At 61.7% G+C, this 22170-nt stretch overlaps 1 protein-coding gene across 1 annotated transcript; it reads left to right on the top strand.

The window, feature by feature from the left end:
- Nucleotides 1–19942: 19942 nt before the first annotated feature.
- On the top strand, nt 19943–21911 carry DIO3 (iodothyronine deiodinase 3). The gene has a single exon (XM_027571248.2). It carries the CDS (start codon nt 19943–19945, stop codon nt 20855–20857), a length of 915 nt encoding a protein of 304 aa, XP_027427049.1. The 3' UTR covers nt 20858–21911.
- The last annotated feature ends 259 nt before the right edge of the window (nt 21912–22170 follow it).

Below are 22170 nucleotides of genomic sequence, written 5' to 3'. Positions count from 1 at the left end.
TGCAGACCCAGGAGCAGGGCCAGCCACCCAAGCCCTGAGGGGTGGGGGGTGGCCTGGGGACACCTGGGGACACCCCTCCCCATGCCTCCCAACCCCAGCCCCTACCCAGGCCACCTGAGCAGGGGGAGGCCCTCCACACCTGCCTTTTCTTTCTCAGCCTCCATGTTCCTGCTGAGAAGGCGGCACAAACTCCCAGCAGGATCCTGTACAAAAGATTCTACCTTTGTGATCTTACTGAACCCGGAAACAATCTGTCTTACAGAAGGGGAAACTGAGGCCCAGAGAGGTGGCTGCACGGGAGCCTCGGCCAGGTGGGCAGCACAGGACAAACATTCCCAATTCTCCTTTAAAGATCAGAAAGCAGAGGCTCCGGGAGGCCAGCTGCTCCCGAGGTCACCCAGCAGCAGGTCACTTGTGTGCCAGTGTTGGGCCTGCCTCCCAGGAGGGCCCTATCCTTGTGCTGTGCGGCCGCCCTCAGGGACCAGGAGAACAGAGCAGCCTGGACGCAAAGGGGGGATCAGGGGCGGCAGGAGCCGCCGGGAGGCCCAGCTCGTTTGGAAACCCTGTGTGGGATTGATCCCCAGAACGGGGCCACCCTCTTCTCCCTTGCCCACCTTCTCCCCTCCTCCTCCAGCCAAGGACTCCATAACCTTGGCTGCCCTGCAACTCTGGGGACCTGGCCAGCCACTGACTGCCAGTTCCTGGAAAGGCCACAGGAGCGGACCAGGCAGAGGTCAGACCAGCAGCCCTGGGTCCCTCTGGAATCCCTTACATTTCCAGGAAAATTGCAAAACATTTGAAGAACAAATGGTCAATTCCTCATAATCCTTCCCCATTGTCCTGAAAAGAGGCATTGGGTTGGGGGGGGGTGGCCTCCTGGTCCCCCAACCAAGCCCATCCCCAGGCAGACTTGGAGGGGCAAGAATGACCAAAGTGGTCAGGGTGGGCCAAGGGAGAGGGGCCCTGGAGGTGGGGCACCTCCGAGGGGCAGGCAGCTACAGGACTGTGAGGTTCTGGAATCCCTTAGCAGTTGCCACCCAGAGCCTCTTCCTACTCTCTGCCTGCCACCCTCCCCCAACTCCCACCCCCACCCCCCTCCCCAAGTCACAGCCCCGCCACAGCCCAGCCTCAAAGGACAGGAGCCAGGACAATCATTTCCCTTTGCCCCATGGGATCGGGGTGGCTTTCAAGGATGGCCCCACCCTGGGGTCCACCCCCTATGGAATCCCCTCCCCTTGCGTGTGGCTGGACCCTGAGATTCACTTCTAAAAAGTGACGAGATGGCATTCCCACGAATGGACTGTGGAAGGCTGGGACTCCAGTCCTGCCGGACGCTGCGGGCTGGCACGCTTTGACTAAGTAAGCTGCCACGTTGGAGGGGCCCGCGTGGCCAGGAACCCAGGGCGGCCTCGGCCATCTGCCAGCAGTGAATCCTGCCAACTGCCACCTGAGAGAGCCTGGAAGGTGATCGTTCCCTGGCTGGATCTCGAGACCTATGCCACCCTGGACAACACCTCAATTGCAGCTGGGCACAGACCCTGAGCAGGGGACCCAGTTAAGTGACACCCAAAGTCCTGAGCCACAGAAACTGTGAGATCATGAATGCTACTGTTTTAAGCCACTGAGCTCGGGCGTTCTTTGTTACGTGACATTAAGTAACCGATACAGGTAGCACAGGGATAAGGCAGGGTCAAACGTGAGCTTTGTGATCTTCGTGCTGTTCTGTGAACTCAGAATCAGAGTCGCGCCCTCCCCTGTAAACTGGAGACCGCACACCCCTCCCCACAAGCGTACCGTGGAGGGCAAATAACGTGAGGCAGCTCAAGCAGCCTACTCCTCCAGGAAGCCCTCCCCCAACTCCCCAGTGGGAATTCGCCTTCCCTTCCTCGGACACACCATGAAGTGGCCTGTGTCTCCACACCTAGTGCTTTTCCTCCAGCTCAGCTTCTACTCCTCCATCCCTGAGCCCCTGAGCCCTCCCCCAGGCCCAGCCCTGTGGGGGTGCAGGGAGGGCCCCAAGGCCCTGAGGATGAAGGTAGAAGGAGGTGAGACCAGAGTGGTCAGGGGCCCAGACCCGGCCAGCTGCAAACACCAGACCCAGCAGCACCCCAAGGCCACAGTTGCCACAGAAGAGCTCAACGGAGCCCTCAAGGGTGCAGGACAGACTGGCCGGGGCGGGCTGTGGGCAGGAGAACAGGGTACATCTCCCAGCTATTCACTCTGGCCCTGAAATGCTCACCCAGAAGGCAGGGAAGCAGCTCCCGGAGGGCACTGGTCAGCTAGACCATTGACTCTCAGATGCTGAGGCATATCACATCCCCTCCGGATCCTCAGTTTCCCCAAATAGGTAGTTCAGAGTTTCTCAAAGGGAGGGACAAGTGATTTTAAAGAGTATCCAAATTTTTGTTTCTATTTTGACAGTTATATCTGTCCACATGTACTGAGAAAATATGTGTAACAACCAGCAGATCAAACCCTGAGCTCCAATTCCAGTTGTTTAAGTCGGAAGCATTAAAGCTCAAAAAGCAAGTTGATCTATATAAAAAAACATTCAGTAAATAATAAAACTGAAGGTACAAGGATATGCCATAAATCAGGTTGTGAGATTCTGCTGACTGGTATTTCTTGACCAACGAATAAATCCTATGTCTAAGCGACGGTTATTTTGTATCTTTCCATGGCAGCCAGCCCTGCACTCTCACCCATACAAGTCGCCGCGCAGCTAAGGAAAGATGTTCGAGGCAGACAGAATAACAGGTGCAAAGGTCCTGAGGCGGGAACAAAATTGGTTCCTATCTCAAGGCTTCAGGGGCTTTGCACTTGCCAAAAGTGCTGTCCTGGGATCCAGTGAGTGGAACACCTCAGAGCATAGCAGTCTGGCTGAGCAAGACTGGGGCAGAGGGTCTGGAGCCCACCAGCCCGGCCCATCTCCTCCCCTTGGTGGCCCACTGCAGCAGTTATCATTGTGAAAAACTGTGTCTGCAGAGGCAGGGGTCCCCCGAGGGCAAAGCCTGTGTTATCTGTGTGTCCTAGCACCCAGCTCCCCCCTGGCAGACGAGGGGTCTTCTGGGTGTTGCTGAATAAATAAAGGAGGGGCTCTGATGACCTGTGACCTCTGCATCCAGAAATCCAGTGGGCAGAGAAGCAGCCATGTTCAGAGGGTGCCAGAGGACAGGCCCGGAGTAGGAGGCCAGGGTGGCCCTGGGCTCTCCACTCTTACAGGGGGCACAGCAGGGGCTACCAGGGGGCAGGACTGGGAAGCCAAGGGCAGTGAGTACCAGCACTGAGGGGGGCAGAGGAAGGAGGGAGTGAGGGGAAGGGCCCCAGGGTGGGGTCGGGGCAAAGGTGCTGCGTTATCGCCCCAGTGGGAAAAGCCACCAGCCCCTGGCTAGAGCCCCCACAAGATCTCACCGCCCCTGCCTCCCCAGTTGCTGGGACCTCTGGGGCCACAGGCTGGTGCAGCTCGGGGCCAACTCCACAGCTGGGAATGAACAGAGCACACTTCCTCTCAGCGGGCAAGCCTGGACCCCAGCTCTCCTCCGGGGACCCCACCGCCCCACCCAGGCCTGTCCCGTCCACACTTTCTGCTTCTGACCCTAGGAAAATCACCGTGCCCAGGCTTCAGGATGCTACCTGGGCCTCCCACCACCAATGGATTCAGCAGACCCCCGAGGGGGGGTCTCTGGGGGCCTCCCGCCCACCCCTGCCCCCCACTCCCCTCGGACAACCCTAGGTCATCTCTACGTGCTATTGTCCATAGGTGCTCAGGGCAGCATGAGGCCAGGCCCTGCGCCCAGGAGCTCACAGTACTGGGGACAGAGCCTCGTGCTTTAAACCACACTACAGTGCAGGCACCAGGGCCGGCGGGCCAAGGCCTTGAAGGACGAGCATCAGTTTTCCTGGAGAAACGGGGAAGGGAGAGGAAAGGAACCTCAAGAGATGCTCCGTGTTGTGGGAAAACCCCCGGCTCGTGGAGGCTGGGATGCACGCTCCCCAGTACAGAGGGTAGGCACCAGCAGTCCCCCGAGGGCACTGTTCTCCCCTGGGCTCCGGCACTCACCGCCTCCCTGCTCCCCTCCACGCGTTCCCTTCCACCCGCTGACACACCTGTCCCTGCTCCCAATCACGTAGAGCTGTGTGGCCGGCTTAGCGCTGTCTGAGGCCCTATTGGACAGAGCGCTGAGAGCCAGCCCCCTGGGCAGAAATCCAGCCTATGGCTGCCCCGCCCTCGGGTCAGGTGCCCACCCTCATCCAATCAGAGGCCTCCCCTTGGTTGCGGCTTTGTGGGAGACTGGCGTGGGGCGCGGGGAGGGCAGGGCGCGGGGCGGGCGAGGGCGTGGGGGTGTGGCCAGCTGGGCCTGCACTAATTGTGATATTTTAAATGTGACGCATCTGGCAATGGTTGGGGGGCAGAGCTCAGGGAAACCCGTGGGGCACCTTTTCATTCCTCTGCTCAGTTGCAGAGCGTTGCTGGGTCTTAGCGAGCACGACCCCAAGTCCAGGCCCTGACTCCTCCCTGGCAGCCCTTCTCCCTCCCACCCTTCGCCACCCCCCACCCCTCCCCATTCCAGTCCCCTCTCCACAGCTCCATTCAGTTGCTTCATTCAGGCCCCTGTTATGTGCCAAGCTCGGCAAGGGGGCTGGGGTTTCAGCTATGAAGGGGATGCGCCCCCGCACACCGCGGAGGGACGTCTGCGACAGCCTCTGATCCCATAGGCTTCCGCAAGGGATGTTTCTCAAACCCACGTCTGACCGTGGCCTTCCTCGGCTTAACACCTTCAAGTGGCTCCCCATCACCTCCCGGGAAAAGGCTAGACGCTGTGGTTGGGAGAAGTATGGCCCCCAAGGATGGTCCCAACCCTCATGCTAGGAGCCATGACAGGAAGACCTGTCATCTTCCCTGGCAGAAGGGATTTTGCAGAGGTGATTAAGTTAGGGAGATAGAGAGATGATCCTGGATTATCTGGGTGGGCCCAGTGTCATTATGAGGGGCCTTTAAATGTAGAAGGAGGCAGGAGGCTTCTGGAAGCTAGAAAAGTCAAAGAAACAGATTCTCCCCCCTCCAAAAGCCTCCAGAGGGAACACAGCCCTGTCCACCCATTTTGGACTTCTGACCTCCAGGGTGCAAGGTAATTAATGCGTGTTGTTTTAAGCCACTACGTTTGTGGCAATTTGCTGTTGTGGCAGCAAGAGGAAACCGTTACAACCCCAACCCTTCCTTGGATCGCTAAGGCCTGCCTACCTTCCAGCCTTGAAGGAGCCTCTCCCCTCCCCCACTGCCCCGAGCTCCTTTGCTCCTACGGCCTTCACACATGCTGTCCCTTCGGCCTGACTTCATTCTCCTTCCAGAGCCTGGCCAATGACTCTTCCCCAACCCCGACCTCAGCCCAGTGTCCCTTCTTCAGTGGAGGCTTCTAGATTTCAGGATCCTCTCTACCTTAAGCAAATGAGGAATTTGTTGGAAGGTAAAGGAGTAGTCCATGGCCTCCAGACCTTGAAAGGGACAGGCCTGGGGTTTCTAAACGCCCCGAGCCTCAAGAATGTAAGGACAGTTTCTGGAGGGCCCCACCAGGTGGCTTGGCAGTGACTATCCCCTGCCATCAGGCTCTACCGCTCAAGACCCAGATTCTGGCTTATCATGGGCTACACACCCAGCCAGGGTCAAGAGGAGGTGGGACACCTTAGCTGCTGGTGCTGCCCGGATCTGAGGGCCACAGAAAAGCCTGGAATTTCAGAAATGTAGACTCAACAGGTGTTCCCTGCCCCTTCTGGTCCACCCCCTGGGGGCTAAATCACCCCTATTTGAGATGAGGCTACATCTCACCCTGGCAGCCCCATGGACCCTAACCCCACCATGAGCCCCCTAAGGACAGACAGCTGAGTCTGTCCCCCACTGGGGACCCCTTACTGGGCGGGCTAGGGAAGCAGATGCACGCACTGGAGGAGATGCGGGGAGCTCAGAGGCTGAGGGCTCTCGGGCAGGGCATTGGCCTCTCCACGGGAGGACACAGCCCTGCACAGTGGACGGAGGAGCCTGGAGACCTGCACGCCCTGAGTGTCAGGCCCCCACACCTGCAAGCAGCCTTAAGACCAGACCCCCCCCCCGTCTCTCAGTTCACCTCTAAAAAGGGTGGCTTTGAGCACCTCACACCCATTAAGACTGCTATTGTAAAATAAAATAAAATAAAGTAAAATTTGAAGAAAAAAAAAAGCAAGCGTTGGCGAGGCTGTGGAGAAACAGGAGCACCCACGCACTGTTGGTGGGAGTGCAAAACGGTGCCACCGAGGTAAAGAACAGTGTGGAGATTCTTCCAAAAGTAGGCATGGAATTACCATGTGACCCAGCAGTTCCGCCTCTGGGTGTCCCACCCGGAAGGCCTGAGGCAGGGTCTCCATGAGATATTTGCACACGGCAGCACTAGTCCCAACACTCAAAGGGCGGAAGCAACCCAAGTGTCCGTGGATGGGGGAGTAGATGGGCAAACGGGGTCTGTCCGCACGGCGGGATGCCATTCAGCCATAGAAGGGAGGAGACTCGGCCTCTGGCTGCCACACGCAGGGACCTTGAGGACATTACGCTGAGTGACACAAACCCGTCACAGAAGGACAGACGCTGTCTGATTCCACATGGGTGAGTGGGCGCCGGGGAGGGGGGGGCTGGGAAGGGGGCTGAGGGTCAGTGTTTAATGGGGACGGAGTGTCAGGCTGGGGAGATGAGAAAGTTCTGGAGACGGACACGTGCCGGCGGCTGCATGACGGTGTGAATGTGCTTCACGCCAATGAAATGGTGAAAATGGTAACTCATGTCACACGTATCTCACCACAATTAAGAACGTTGCAAAGGGGGTGGCTGGGAAGGCACCATCTACTCCCAAACTGTTTTTGTGTCATCCTGAAGCCAGAAGGGACACCTGGTCCCTAAAGCTTGGAGAGCAGTGCTGCGCGGGTTGGGGTGGAGAGGGGGACCCCAGAGCCACTTTCTCAGCACCCCCTCACTCAGCACCACCCAGGGGGGTGACCCCCAGAGCCTGAAAGCCCCAGCTCAGCACCCCTCCCAGGCTGATGGGGCTTGGAGTCCAGGGCTCCAAAGGCGGGGACAGGGCTGGCCAGAGCTTCAGGGGCCCTTTATTCTCACCTGGAGGTTCCTGAGGGAACAGGTGTGGCCTGCGGAGCTCTGGGCAGTCAGAGCCGCGTGGGCAGAGGGCTCCTGGGGGCAGGCCTCCTGCAAAGGGTCAAGGCAGGATGGCTTCCTGTGGGGCGCAGGGCCTAGAGGAGCATGTGGGCAACCTTCAGGGGCCTGCAATGCTACAGTATTAAGAACAGCCTCCAGAAAAGGAATTCCCCTTCCTTCTCAGCAGACTTTTCCAAAGATTCCGAGACCATTAATCCAAGTGCAGGGAAAGTCCTGGGGGGAAATGGTTATTGCTAGAGGCTGAGTGTTGTCTGGGGGGCTCATTAAACCCCCCCAGCCGCCCTGTCCCAGGGAAAAGCAGGGCCGGCCGTGCAGGGGGAGGAGAGAGGAGGAACCGGAGGTCCCTTGAATGGGGAGGGGTGGGGGGCAGGCAAGAAGAGGGGTGACCTTCAGCTCTCACTGAAGCTGGTTCAGCCCTGGAGAGGAACCAGCTCGCGTGAGCACTTTCAAAACCAAGCCCTTTAAGTGTGTCATCTCATCTGAGCCTCCTGGAGGTGGACTGTCACCCACATGCCACAGAAGAGACAGCTGAGCCACCAACCCATTAGGTAGCTTGCCCAGGGAGCCACGACTACAACGTGACAGAACCGGGGCTCAAATCCATGGACACACTCCTTCCGCAACTCCAGATCCCCGCAGGCTCTGAAACGCCGTCCCCTCACCGCCTCCCCCCCCCCCCCCCCCCCCCCGCAGCTATGGCTCACTGATCTCTGGCTGGTAATCACGTCCTCGTTCTGCAAACAGTTGACCAACTCCTCTCCCTGGATCTCTACTGATTAGGATACATTTTGGCTCCTTTAACAGATGCCCCCAAAACACTGGATTACATAACATAGCAAGGTTTTTCCCTCGCTCATGACATAGTCTGTGCATCAGCAGTCTTGGCTTCTGTGCTGGTGACCCAGGTTCTTTCTACCTTGCTGTTCTGTGATCCCCAACACCCACCTTCCATCCCATAGTCAGTGTGGCTGCTCCAGCTCCTGCCATCACAGCTGACATCCAGCAGTAGGTACAGGGAGAAGGGAAGAGGGAAGCCACCTCTCTTTTCTCTAGGGGCAGGACCCGGCAGTTACACGGGTCACTTCTTACATGTCCCTGGCAAGGATCTGGTCGGGCAGCTGCACGCAGCTGCAAGGGGGCTGCAAACTTGAACAGGCAGCCATGTGCCCAGCTTGAATTCAGAGTTCTCTTACTTTAGGAAAAGAGGAGAATGGATATTGGGGGGCAGCTAGCAATCTCTGCCACTGGAACATAATCTCTCCCCCGTCCCAGGACCATGGTGAGCCAAAGGTCATGGGTAAAAGGCAACAGCAGACTTCAGGGGAAGGCAACAGGAGATCTGAGGAGGAATCCAAGGTGGCTGCCTGGGGGAGGCAACATCTGGGCCAAGCCTTGAAAACAACTAGGGGTTGGGACGGAAAGGAGTTCCAGAAGGAGAAGATGGTAGAACTAGCAGATGGAGCATGTGTGGAGAAATTGTGGTTCAGTGTGACAAGCAAGAACTTGGAGGCAGAAGCCCTGGGTTCAAGTCCAGATGCTGAGTCAGCATAACGAGGTGCCCAGTCTCCCTGAGACTTGGTTGGCTCCCCATTGAGAGGCTGATGGCCTCCATTCCCCCTCCTCGCGGGCCCGTGAGGAGGCAGGTGCCTGGCACTCAGCGGAGTCACTGCTATGATATTTCTGTGGTGGGCTGTCAGGTTGGTGGTGGGCAGGGGCAGGAGGTGGAGCTGCAAAGGGAAGTGGGGAGGGTCCCCCCACCCAGAGGCCAGGCCAAGTGGTTTGGATGTTAATCAGGAGCAGTACGCCGTTGCATGGCTGGGCGGTACCCTGAGCAGAAAGCAGCTCTGCAGACATGACTCTAGATGATGGAGAGGGAGGTGAGGTCAGAGACGAGGAGGCCCGGGAGAAGGCAGCTACGAAGTCCACAGAGACACGACATAATGAGGCCAGCTGAAGCCAGGAGGCCATGCAGGCTGACCAGGCATCTGGGAAGACCTCCCCAAGGAGGCAGCCCCAAAGTTGTGCCAGCCGGACGGGGCAACGAGGGCTTGCCCCACAGGACCAGCGAGGGAAGGAGGGATGGGCTGAAGCCAGGGGACGCCCGGGACAGACAGGCCCTGCCTCGCCCTAGAGATGCCCTTCCCCCAACCACTCAGAGCACCCCCAGGTGCCTGGAACTGCACCCGCATCCTTGCTGACCCCCCAGCAACCTCCAAGTTGCTCCCAGTTTACAGAGAGGAAACCTGAGCCCAGGGAAAGCTGGTCACTTCACCGAGGCCACACAGCAGGGACTTGGGCTCCGTGGTCGGACCCAGAGTACCCAGCACTATGGGCCCTTCTGGGGCTTTGAGATGTCCTTCAGAAGTACACCATCATCCCCGACTCAGGAAAGCTTTCATCCTGAAAAAAGGATGAAGACCAAGAACTGCTTTATCCACGTCACATCCTCAAGACCTCCCTTATGAAGCAAGAAGAGTTACCCCATTGAACAGAAAGGCAAACTGAGGCCAGAGAGGTGAAGTCCTGTGCCCGGGTCACACAGCCAGTGGGGGACCAGCAGGATTTGCATACAGGTCTCTGACTCGCCCTGGTTCCCACGATCCTCCTCCTCCCTGAGACCTCTCTCCCCTCCCCCACCCCCTCCCCCGCTGCTTTCCTGGCTCTCTCTCAGGGAAGAGAACATGCTCTGAGTCTCTGTTTCCCTGGGAGAAATCCATTTTCAGAATCTGGAGGTGTTGAAATGTGTTCTTTTTTCCTCTCCAAAGAGCCCTTCTTGAGGACAGAGGTGCCCCGAGAATCCCTCTGAGGCCACCACCAGCCAGGCTAGAGCCCGGGGCTGCCCGTCGAGGAGGGCATGGCCCCAGCAGTGGGCTCTGAACAGGGTCTCGGGGAGGTGACCTTATCCATCCTGGCACAGAGGACGGCTGGGCTGCTCCAAGAGATCGGGACGTGCCTGTGACCTCCAGCCCCAACCTCAGAAGACATTCATCTGCCCTCCTGTCTGGCTGCTGAGCAGGGGCACTCCTGTCTCCCCGGAGCCAGTCGGTTACTGAGCCCACCTGTCCAGCCGAGGTGCCCAGGGCAATTCCGTGCTGTCTCCACCAGACTGTCCTTCTCGCAGTGACAGCTGGGCCCATGATGGTCACAGGATTCTCGCGCTGTAAAGGGGCACGGGCATTGCTGCGAGCATCTGCTAACCCACAGAGCCAGCCCTGGGGGAGCATGGTTGTGGGCACAGGGGGTCACTTGCAGAGTGAAGAAGGGAGGGAGGGGCAGGTGTGAAGGGGATACAGAGGGGAGGAAGGGAGGAGGGAGGGGGGGAGGGAGAAGGGTAGAGAGAGGAGGGAAGGGGAGGGGGAGGGAGGGAGGGAGGGGCAGGTGTGAAGGGGATGAGGGGGAGGAGGAGGGAGAAGAGGGAATGAGAGAGAAGAGGGGAAAGGGAGGGGAGGGGAGGGGAGAGTGGGGGAGGGAAGAAGAAAGTTGGGGAGGACTTGGCTTCCCCACATGGGCACGTGCTGCTTCTTCTTCTGGCCTTTGCCCCGACACACTCCCACTGCACCTGTCCAAACACTTCCCAGCCTGCCCCTTTCAGAATATGTCCTGGTCCGAGGTCTGGCATCTCTCTCCATCCTGGTCATTGCTCACTGCACAGGCATCACTGACCACAGCTTCCTACGGCTAGATCGGGCTAGCCTGGGCTTCCAGTCCCTCCCCTGGGGTCTGCAAAGAGGCCCACCTGCTGACCACCCACATCCAGTGGTGACCCATGGCAGGCCTGGGGTCTTGGGGAGCAGTTCCTAGAGCTCCTAGAGCCTGTGCCCCAGAATCGCGGACTCATCGGCTCCTCGGCTTAAGCCTGGAAGGGCCCAGCAAGGCCAAGCTACCCGAGGCCCACCCCCAGGCCCCCATGGTACCCTAGGAGCAATTCTCGGTCTCAGTCCCAAGCCTTCCGGGCAGGACGCAGCCTCCCCTAGGCACCACAGGACATTAGGTGAGAATGCTCATGGGCTGACCCTGTGGGAACCTCCTACAGGCGGCCTTGGGGGTATCGTGCCTGCCCCCTCCGCCCCTCAACCCAAATGGCTTAACCATAACAGGCTTCTGTGCCAGATAAAGCACCCCGCCCAGGAAGTACCCCCCGCCCAGGCAGGGAAGGGAGGCAAAGTGATGGACCCTGGCTCAGAGGGACTCCCACGTCTACCTGGCCCTTCTTCCCAAGGACTTGCCCAGCAGGCCAGCTGACAGGGGAATGGTAGGGCCATCAGAGTCTCAGGAGACCACACACCCAACTCCTGCACCCCTGCACTCCTCATCCCCACTAAAGGGAGCCTGTAGAAGCTTCTGGAAAGAGGCAAATGTTAGAGGCAGGGACTAGGCCTGACTCCCAGACTCTTCTGTCTCTCTTTCTTTGTCCCCAAGACCCCCTGACCCCAAGCCCTGGCCTGGAAGTTCCTTCACAACTCACCACGCCCATCCCCATCACATAGGTGAGGACAGAAGCCCAGAAGGGCAGGAGCGTTCCCCGAAGGACTTGTCAAGTTCACTGTGGGCTGACTAGCCCGCAGTGCCATTTGGACAACACGTGATACACCTCCCTCCCTGTCCCTGGAGCCAGCGGTCCTCCAGCACTGGGCTGTAAGCAGGGAGGGGCAAGGGAGAACCTGAGACCCCACAGGAACATGTCATCCCTCACGACCAGGCTTCCCCGTCCAACAGGCCGGGCTCTGGTCCAGCATGGGCACGGACACCAGGAGGGCAGGGTTGGGGGTGCATTCCCTGCCAGGGGCCCCAGGTTCCAGTCCTGCTCCATCCCTGTGGCAGGCACTCCTTCACACCTCCCTGTGCCCTGTGCCATGCCAAGAGGTCTGTAGTGACTTCCCTGAGCCAAGGGGATGTGAGCAGGCATGCAGTGAGTGGTGGCTTCCCTCAAGCTCGTCGTGCACGGGGGCTGCTTTTTTCTGTGCCCCTGCCATTCCCACCAGACCCAGCCCGGGCAAGCCGGCCAGAGGGTGAAACACGTGGAGCAGAGCCGAGGTGCGGCCATCCCCACGGGGGCCATCCTCACTCAGCCAACACCAGCCGACATCAGGGCACGCCAGGAGCCCAGCAAGATCAGCCAACACCAGCCGATAACCGGGCACGCCAGGAGCCCAGCAAGATCAGCAGGCTGCCTAAGCTCAGGCCAGCAGATCCCACAGCATGTGACCAATAAGTACCTATTGCTGTGCAGTGACTTGTTACCCAGCAGTACCCTGGTAACAGATAGCTGACAGAGTCCCTAACTCACCAGGTAAGACCACCCGCTCTGACACACATCCACATACCCCCTCAAGCAACGAGGCTCAAAAAGGCCACACTGGGAGTGGGCACAGAGCCAGAAGCTCTCCTGGGATGCGCCCCCGTGGTGTGCCGGCCTGGCAGACAGGTGAATCGGGCCCAGCCTGCCCTCCGGGAGCCCGTGGTCAGTAAGGGGGACACAGGTAACCAGAGGACTCTGATCCGGGTATTTTGGAAAGTAAGGAGGAGGGGACAGGCATGCCAGTCCCTGAAGGATGAGGCCAGTTTCTGCAGCTGGAGGAGGAGGAAACAAGGGACCTTTCTTGGTGGGAGCCATATGGTCACCCCCCCCAACCATGGCCCGCAGCACCCTGACTCTGGCAGTGCACGTGAACTTCACCCTTGCTAGAGCTAGACTGCCGCCACCCCCTTCCACCAGATCTACCGGACGCAGCAAAGGAAACGCAGTCACGCACAGCCGACTGCTGCTTCTCCAGCCCCTGTGTGCCCCCTGAGAGCAAAGAGAACCCCACCTGACAGTGAAGCACCAGAGATGCAAACTGAGAGCCCGGGGAGGCAGGGCCCTGGCAGCCGCTGTTGAGCACCTGGACACAGCTGTGCCTGAAGTCATGGCTTCGCCTGGACTTTTGTCACTGTCTAGAGTCAGTAAATTCCTTCTTAGCTCGAGTTTGAACTGAGCTTCTGCCATGTGCAAACCTAAAATGCCCTATCAAAACACAATTACTAGGACAGGGAGGCATCCAGGGGCCAAAAGGCTTCACAGAGATGGGCTTCTGTGAGGAGGAAACCCTACTACCTTAATGACCCCGCTGCGTCCAGGCAGCGTTCCAGCAGGACCTTTTGTGGGGAAGGAGTGGACCAACCTGGACACAGGCTCCTGAAGTGGCCCAGAGCAGGAGCTCCTGACCATCCCCAGGAGCGGTTCTGACAGTGCACACTGTCCGGGCATGTGGTGGGCTCGGTGCCGGCTGTCACTCTTATTTACACAGCATCCCCATGCACCGGGCTCGATCCCATGGGCTGTGTACGCATGCCCAAACCTCTCTCACAACAACTCTTCTGCGAGTCAGGGCTGAAAGCTCTGCCCATTTCACAGATCACCGAGATGGAGGTACAGAGAGTTCCAGTAACTTGCCCGAGATCACAGAGCATGGCTGTGGCAGAGGGAGTGTGCAGACAGAGCCATGGGAACGTAGCCTTTCCTGCCTTTTGTGTCCTTCACCTGCGCTAGAAGGTCCGATGGAAGATGAGGAGCTGTCTGTGCCTGCGTGTGGAGGGAGACCCAGAGCACCCCCTCCCTGAGCAAGCCTTCCCCTCCCCGGGCCCCCGGCCAGGCTGGAGGGGCTCACTCTGTGTGCCCAGGACCGCCGTGGGAGCCTGGCTTGGACCAGGGCTTCGGGGCAGGGGCCCCAAAAGAACACAAGGTTCAGGAGGATGCTCTGGCCTAAAGCAGCATCACCTGCGGGCACACTGGTCCATGGCCTGGCCACGCCGCCCCAGGGCCCCTCTCCTCTCCGAGCTGCTCCCGCCCCCACCCACAAGCCACAGTCTCCTCTGCCGGCCCTGGCACAGGGCCCTGGGGTGTCCACGCCCCAGTGATCCCGGGACTCAGAGCCGAAGGCTAGCCCGCCTCAGAAGCAGCGCTGCTGGGATTGCGACCAGCTCGGCCACACGCACAGCAGTGCACTTGGCACAGCCGGATGGCCATTTTTAGCCTTTGCACGCTGGGAATCGTAACCACTCCGGGTTTAGCCCTGGGTAAGATCTGCCGTGGGTCCCAGGCTCATGTGGGGGACGCTCAGGTGGCTCTGTGTCCCCAGGGGGAAGCGGACCCTTCCTCTTATTCTCACCTTTTTTCTCACTTGTGGTATAGCCCTGGGACCCCGTGGCTTCCCACAAGAGGCCTGAAATGCACTTTGGATCAATGTTGAGAACAAAGAAGCAGACACACGCACATGCACACACGCACGAACGCATACACCTGGCATGGCCCCGCACACACGACGCGTTCATGACTCAGGCTCCCCTCTCGGTTGAGAAAATGGAGGCTCAGAGAAGCAAAGGGATTGGGGGTGTCTCTCAGCTGGCTGGCTATACCCCACCTTTTTCCAGAGAGGGTCAGAAATGGACACAGCAGATCGCCTCAGGGAACCGCGGAGGGGCCACCCCCCACACGGGTGACCCAGCACCCCTCTGGCCCCAGGAAGGCCCCGGGCATCCATGCAGGAGCTCTGGCAGGCACCAGCTCCCCCTCCGGAGGGGCCTGGCCACGCATGAAGGAGCATGGCGGATGCTCAGTTGGGGCTGCAGTCATGGCAGGAACACTGGCTCCCAGGGATTGTTGGGGGGGGGGGGACAAACGTGAGGGCCCAGAGCTGTGGCAGGGGTGGAGCAGGCGAAAGAAAAGCTGGGGGCAAGTAACAAGGCCAGAGATGCCTTCCGTCCTCCAGTGGGGTCTCACCAGCCCCAGAACAGCATGCAGGGGCAGGGCAGGTCCTATAACACTTCCTAGAACCTTCTGGAGCTGTGGAGGGCCAGCCCAGGGAAGGCATTGGGAAGTAGCCACCCAATCCCCTTGCAGTGCCGCTGAGGCCTGAGGGGAGGGATGGGACATGCCCAGGTCAGACTGCGGGTGGCCTGGCTGTCAGCTCCAGGGCTTTGTCACCCCCTTGGCCAGGAGTCCTGGGCCTCTAACCCTGGAATGCCACCCAAACCCCTGCTCCATCCAGGCCCTGGGGCCCTGCCGAGCTCTCAGGGCCTGGCTCCCAACCTGTCCGGCCACTGGGGGAACTCCACCAGCTCTCCCCGTCCTACCTCCAACCCCCGGGAGGGGGCCAGTGGGGGCCTGAGGAAGTGTGGACACCTGCTGTTTTAAGGACCCCTCTAAGAGCAGACCAGTGAGCCCTCAGCCACCGCCCCCCCGCACCCAGCCCAGCCGAGCTGGAGTCTGAAGAGATGGAAGGAAGTCGGAAAAGAAGTCGTTCTTGAAGCAAAGGACATGGGTGAGCACAGTGATGGCGGGCCCAGGTCCCCGTGGGCTGGCCTACTCACCCCGGGAAGGGAAACGGACTGACCCAGGGGCCAGAGGATGGGGGGATGACCCAGAAAGCACGCCCACAGACACGCCCCAGAGACTGTGTGCTCTGCAGGTCCCCAGGCCTCCCTGGGCCCCGACTGCCTCCCCACCCTGCCGCGCTCACTGCCCCCAGTAGGCAAAAGGGCAGAATGAAATACCTTGGAATCCTCCTGAAACAAGTTTCCAGTAGGTCCACACCACACTCATTCACTTATTTCACAAAGGTTTATTGGGCTTCTCCTGGGTGCCGGGAGCAGGTCTCTGTGCAGGATCCCAGCTGGGATCTGTCCTCCGGGGGAGCCTGAGCTGCAGCAGGGACGGAGACGGGGGTGAAGCGCACCCCTCCTGAGGCTCAGCAGAGGAGGAAGGCGAGGCTGGAGGATACGGGAGGGTGGGGAGGACAAGGGAGGTCCCAGCTCCCTGTGAGGTGGGGCAGGCTGAACACGGGGCAGAGGTGAAGCGGTAGAGCAGGAGGGGAAGGAGAGCCGCCAGGAGGGAGCATGAGGGGAAGCTGAGGCAAGACAGCCCGTGGGAATTCCCAGAAGCCAACGGAAGGGAGACGAAGGGTCGGTGGCCAGGGAGGGCTGAGACCCCGGCAGCTGAGACATCATGAGGCTGCGCAAGGGTTCAGCTAGCTCTCGGACACTTGGCCAGGTGTGCAGGCTGGCCCACCTCCTCCCGGGGCTTTAGGAGGCCCTCCTGCAGCGTGGCGCAGGCTGCTCCCGTGGGAAGTCTCAGCAGCCATCTCCTTGGTCACTGGGAGTTGCTCAGCAGGAGGAAAGCAAAGGCTGTGCCCATCCGCCCACCAAGCTTCACATAGGGCCCTGTGGGGGGGGGTCAGAGCCTGGGCAAACCCCCACCCCCAGGCCCTCCCTCCCCCGAGGAGGCAGCCCCGTGAGAATGGCCTGGGAAGCAAGAAGGCCACCCAGCCCTCCCTTGGCTGAGCCAAGCCCTCATCGCCTGTCCCCTCCCCCCACCCCCTTTCAAGTTGCTCCCGGACACCAGATGGACCCAGTTCAACTTGTCCTTCCTTTTCTTTCCCCGGCCCGCCCCCTGCTGGAGCTGCGAGAGGGCAGGCAGGAAGGGGGGCAGGCCAAGCCAGCCACAGAGGCTTGGGGAACAGCCCCAGCTCCAACCCTGGTGACCCCAGGGCAGAGCGTGCCAGGCCCACTGGGGCCAGGTCCCTGGGCCTTGGAGCCCGACTCTCACTGCTGGCCCCCAGGACAGGCCAGGACAGGGTGAGCAGCTGCTAGGAAGGGCCAGGTCCAAGGCAAGCTGCTGTTCTGCCCTGCGGAGAAGGAAGGAAGGTGGAGCATGGGCTCTCAGGGAGGCGAGAGGATTTAGGAGAGGGAGAAGAGAGGGTTCGAGTAAAAGTTGCCAAGCCTGGGCCTGGCTTCCGAAGGCCTGGACCTGGGGTCTGTCCTCACCTGCACAAGCGGCTGTGGGAGCCAGACAGGTCTGAGCACCTTGCCCAGTGTTCTGGAATCCTGAGGTATGGAGTGCAGCCTATCAGCCCAGGAAACAAGCAGAGCCCCCAGAGCAGTGACAGCCCTACTGACAAGTGCTGCTCTCCAGAGCCTCCCTGGGGCTGGACGGGGTGCGGAGTCAGGGCAGCTGGGACGGTCGGCTGGTTGAGGGCACCAGAAGGGACCCGTCTCCCATGTGCCCCAGACCACTCCTTCCACACACCCACCAGCTCCGCCACCAGATCCCAGGCAGCACAAAGGGCTCTCCCAGCCCAGAGTGGCTTTTTCATTTTCTGAAACTCAAATATGGGATGGGGGAGGGCTGCCCCATGGCCCTGTCCCAGCTTCTGTGGGGGTGGGGGCAGGGCACAGGTCCTAGACTAGCAGCCCCCCCCCCAAGAAACCAAGGAATCAGGGCTTGAAAATCTTGCCAACAAAAGTTGCCATTCCCCTTGCCCCTGCCCAGGAGGGGCAAACCAGACCCCCAAACCTCCTCTCAGAGACTTGCCAAGCAGGAGGCTCCTCAACCCACATACTCCCCCAAAGGGGGAGCAAGGCAAAGAAAGGAAACAATTTACTAACTCAGAGGTGCCCTGGGGAAGGGGGGGCAGACGAGTGGGACCCATCCCCCCCCCCCGCAGCCAGGTTTGGCTCAGGGAGAATTCCCTAACCCACCTGAATGACCCCTACCCAGGCTGGTGAGGGGCAGCGCCTGGAGGCTGAGAAGAGCTGGGACCAGCCTGGCTTTCCTCCAGGCCGGGAGTTCCTGGGCTGTGCAGCCCCAACATCCCTGCTCCGACAGCAAAGAAATCGCCAGGCTGGGAAAGAGAAAGGGGGCTACATTAAAGTGCCCCCCACCTTCCGCTCTGGGTCTTGACCTGCTGGAGCCACAGCTCCAGCGGGAAGCTTATGGGGCAAAGGGTCCCGCCAGGGCCGCTAAAACTGGAGGGGAGTACCTCCGCCCAAGGCGGGGCGTCTACCCCCGGGCCCGCGGGGGCCCGCTGGGTCCTGGGTGGGGGCTCCTTGCCGGGCAGTTGACTTCTTCGGACTTGTTCCGTCACCGTCGCCTCCGCCACCGTCACCGCCACCGCCGCCGCCGCCGCCGCCGCCGCCGCCGCCGCCGCCGCTGCCGGGAGCGATTCGCCCTCTCCGTATCCAGCCCAGCGAGCGAGCTCCCACCTCGGCCACCGGCGCGAGCGCTGTCTCCGTCCCGGGAAGAAGTTAGGCGGCTGGTCCCCGAGGCGCGCAGCGCACGGGACGCAGGCGGCGGTGGCCCCGGGACTCGGCCGCCGCCGCCCCAGAGAAGCCCCCGCTACTGCGAGGGCGTACCGGGAGGCTCGACTCCCCAGACCGGGTACAAATCGCTTGAGACCGGGCCTCGGCCTCGCCCCGGAGGGCAAGGCGGGCCAAGGCGAAGCGGGGCTTGCTCTCAGCTTCGGGGACCCCAGGTCAAGACACTTCCCCCGCCCCGCCGCCCCTGAGCACGAATCGCCGGCCGGGCGCCGGGCGCAGCGAGGAATCAGTTGGTCTCTGACTCGGCGGCGGGGCCGACCAGGGCCCCACGGAGTTGGGGAGTTGCCCCGCACCCCTAAAAGCCTCAACACACATTCTCGGTTGAAAGTACGCACTTTACGCGTCCGGGCGCCTCCGCGGTGAGTCGAGCTGCAGCGCTCGGGGTCGGCGAAGGTGGCTCAGCTCGGGCGCTCCAGTCTCGACGTTCCCGGGGCAGAGAGCAACGTCCGGGGACGCACGGGACGGGTGCGCCCGGAGGCCGGGGCTGCGCCGGGCGAGGAGCGCGGCGAGAGGGGAGCGCTTCGGCGTTCAGGCAACAGCTACCCCTAGTGGGAGAGCCGCCGGGGCCGCCGCCGCCCCACGCCCGCTGCCCCGCGCCCCGCGCCAGCGGCGCCCCGCGCCCGAAGCGCTCCCGGGTCGGCTGGGGCACAGGCACGGCGCTGCTTTCCCCAGCCCTCCCCGTCTCCGGCGCCAGGCACTAACCGGCCCCCGGGCCCTGCCCTCCGCACCTCCCTGCTGCGCCCCGGAGGCCGCTGACCCGAGAACAGCAGCGCCGAACAGGGACGAGATGGGACGGGGCGGGCGCGGCCGGGACTGTGCGCGGCGGCCCGGGGCAGCGGCGGGGGGCGCCGAGCGCGGTGTGCGTGGCGGGGCGGTGCGGGGGGCGGCCGTGTGCGAGGCGCGAGTGTGAGCGCGCGCGGGAGGCGAGCGGGCGGGCGGGCTCCGGGAGGCGAGCGGCGCCCGCGGGCGAACGGGGAAGGCGGCGGGGGCCCAAAGTTGCCTCCTCGCGGGTCCGCGTCCCCGGCGGGGCGGGAGCCGGGGCCAGCAAAGCGGCGGCCGCGGACCCGGGCTCCCGCGGCACCTGGGCAGCGGCCCCGCACGAGCAGCAGCGGCGGGGGCGGCGTTGGCGGCGGCGCGCGGGAAGCGAACCGGAGCTCCGGCGCGGCGCGGCGGCCGCCGGGGAGCTCCGCTCAGGTGCGCGGCGAGAGGGGCGCGGGCCGGAGGCAGGCCGCCAGGACCGAGGCCGCGCGCAGCGCTCGCGCCAGCTGGAGCTGGAGGATCTCCCCGGCGGACGCCTGGGTCCCTGGTCCAGCTCCCCGTCCCGGGTGGCAGCGGCGACCGGGGTCCCCCGCCCCCGAGAGCGGGCTTCGGGGGCCCGGCCCCGCCCCCGCCGGCCCCCGGCCGGGCCGCCCCCGCCCCCGCCGGCCCGCGGCCGGGCCGCCCCGCCCCCGACCGCCTGAGCCCGCCCTCGGCCCTTGATTTCTAAGGCATTGGCCGCGCCGCTGGGTGATCCCTCCGGGCTCAAGTTGCAAGGGGGCGGGCCCGGTCCGGAGGTGGAGTCTCCCGCCAATTGAAGCCTCGGCTATAAATCGAGCTCCCCGCACAGCCGAAGCCCAGATGCCTCGCCAGGCCGCCCCGCGGTTGGTGGTGGGAGAAGGTAGCGGGTCCCAGGGGGCTTCGGGGGCTGCAGCCACCATGCTCCGCTCCCTGCTGCTTCACTCCCTGAGGCTCTGCGCCCAGACGGCCTCGTGCCTCGTGCTCTTCCCGCGCTTCCTCGGCACGGCCTTCATGCTCTGGCTCCTCGACTTCCTGTGCATCCGCAAGCATTTCCTGGGCCGCCGCCGCCGGGGTCAGCCCGAACCCGCAGTGGAGCTCGACAGTGATGGCGAGGAGGTGCCCCCGGACGACCCGCCTGTCTGCGTGTCCGATGACAACCGCCTGTGCACCCTGGCGTCGCTGAAGGCCGTGTGGCACGGCCAGAAGTTGGATTTCTTCAAGCAGGCGCATGAGGGCGGTCCAGCTCCCAACTCCGAGGTGGTCCTGCCCAATGGCTTCCAGAACCAGCACATCCTTGACTACGCGAGAGGGAACCGCCCGCTAGTTCTCAATTTCGGCAGCTGCACCTGACCACCGTTCATGGCGCGCATGAGCGCCTTCCACCGCCTGGTCACCAAGTACCAGCGCGACGTCGACTTCCTCATCATCTACATCGAGGAAGCTCACCCTTCGGACGGCTGGGTCACCACAGACTCCCCGTACAGCATCCCGCAGCACCGAAGCCTGGAGGACCGGGTCAGCGCGGCACAGGTACTGCAGCAAGGAGCGCCCAGCTGCTCTCTTGTCCTCGACACCATGGCCAACTCCAGCAGCTCGGCCTATGGGGCCTACTTCGAGCGCCTCTACGTAATCCAGAATGGCACCATTATGTACCAGGGCGGCCGAGGCCCCGACGGCTACCAGGTGTCTGAGCTGCGCACCTGGCTGGAGCACTATGATGAGCAGCTGCACGGCGCTCAGCCGCGTCGAGTGTAAACAATCAGTGGACAGTTGACTGAACTTGGCCGGCGATGTCTTCGAGCCTTCGAAGCCCACGTGCAAATGCCCCCCAAACAAGTCAGGTTTGCGGAGGGCCCAATGACACAGCTGTGCTGAGCCGGGATCGCTGGCTGAGTCTGTGCCCTCAGCCAAGCCACCTGAAAATTCTCCCTCCCCTCCCTGGACTCTGTTGCTGTGACTATCCCTCACCTGTACCTGCCTGGCTGGCTCGAAATCCCTTTCTGAGTGTGGATGCGATGCCACCCTTGCCTGGGTCCTCCCCTCCCCCCACTTGTGCCCGCAGAGGCCCCTGCCTCTCTCACACCCCCCTCCCCAGAGAGAAGAGCCAGTGTGCCTTCAGCCAGGCGCAGAGAGACTTTGGCCGCGCCCGCGCACCCTGAGCGCAGCTGGGTTCCAGCAGAGCCTGCCGCTCGCCCTAGTTGCCTGGCACCCACACCTGTCGTTCGCAGGGAGGGGATGCCCTGCTGCTTTTGTGTCTATTTCTTGTCCCTGAGTTGGGGGTGGGGGCTTGGGATGGGGAAGGGTGGGCAGGGTTGTTTCCCCCCCTTATTTTGGGTGCTCACGAGCCCCACTGCTGATGACGAGCTGTCTCTAACTGGTCTTGACCACGAGCTGGTTCTGAACTGCAGGGGGGCTTGCAGCAGCGCCTAAAACGAGAGAGGGAAAGTACTCTGGGTTTCCGCGAGGAAACCGCCATAAAGGGGGTGAAAGAGGGCGGTTGGGAGTACTGTTTCGGGACCAGAGGAAGCCGGCTTGAGAGGCACTGGTGAGGTTCGCCGCGCCCCAGGGAGAAGAAAGAGGCCCGGGCTCCTGGGAAACGGGGTGTGGGTGGAGGAGTCCACGGGAAGAGAGATAAGGCGAGAGCCTGGAGACCCCGAGTGAGGGGCCTCCTCGGCAGAGCTGCCGACTGTGGGGCCAGGAAGTGGGAGGCCCCTGACTCGAAGGCCATTTTTTGAGTGTTTTGCTGGAAATACTCTCTGTATATAAACTTCTTTTACGCTACAATAATAAAAGCTTGAAGTAAACTGTTTTCGGGTTGCCTTTGGTCCCTTTATTTTTTTCTCTCTCCTCTGAATAGCGGCAGGAATTAAACACAAATCTCTCGCGCGCGTCCCCATAGTGACCCTGGGGGGAAGGGTGGCTGGAAGGACCCGACGCTGGCAGAGGCGCGGGAGGGCAAGGAATATGTAAAGGGGACGGTGAGGGTGCCCAGGAGTGTACACATGCACGCACACACTCACGGTGGAGATGCAGGGTCGGGAGAAAAACCGAGAAGCCGAGCCAAGCGG

The sequence above is a fragment of the Zalophus californianus genome, chromosome 6, assembly GCF_009762305.2.
Source record: "Zalophus californianus isolate mZalCal1 chromosome 6, mZalCal1.pri.v2, whole genome shotgun sequence".
Classification (NCBI taxonomy): Eukaryota; Metazoa; Chordata; class Mammalia; order Carnivora; family Otariidae; genus Zalophus; species Zalophus californianus.
The sequence above is the reverse complement of the archived record's forward strand: the minus strand, read 5'-3'. Positions and strand labels throughout refer to the sequence as shown.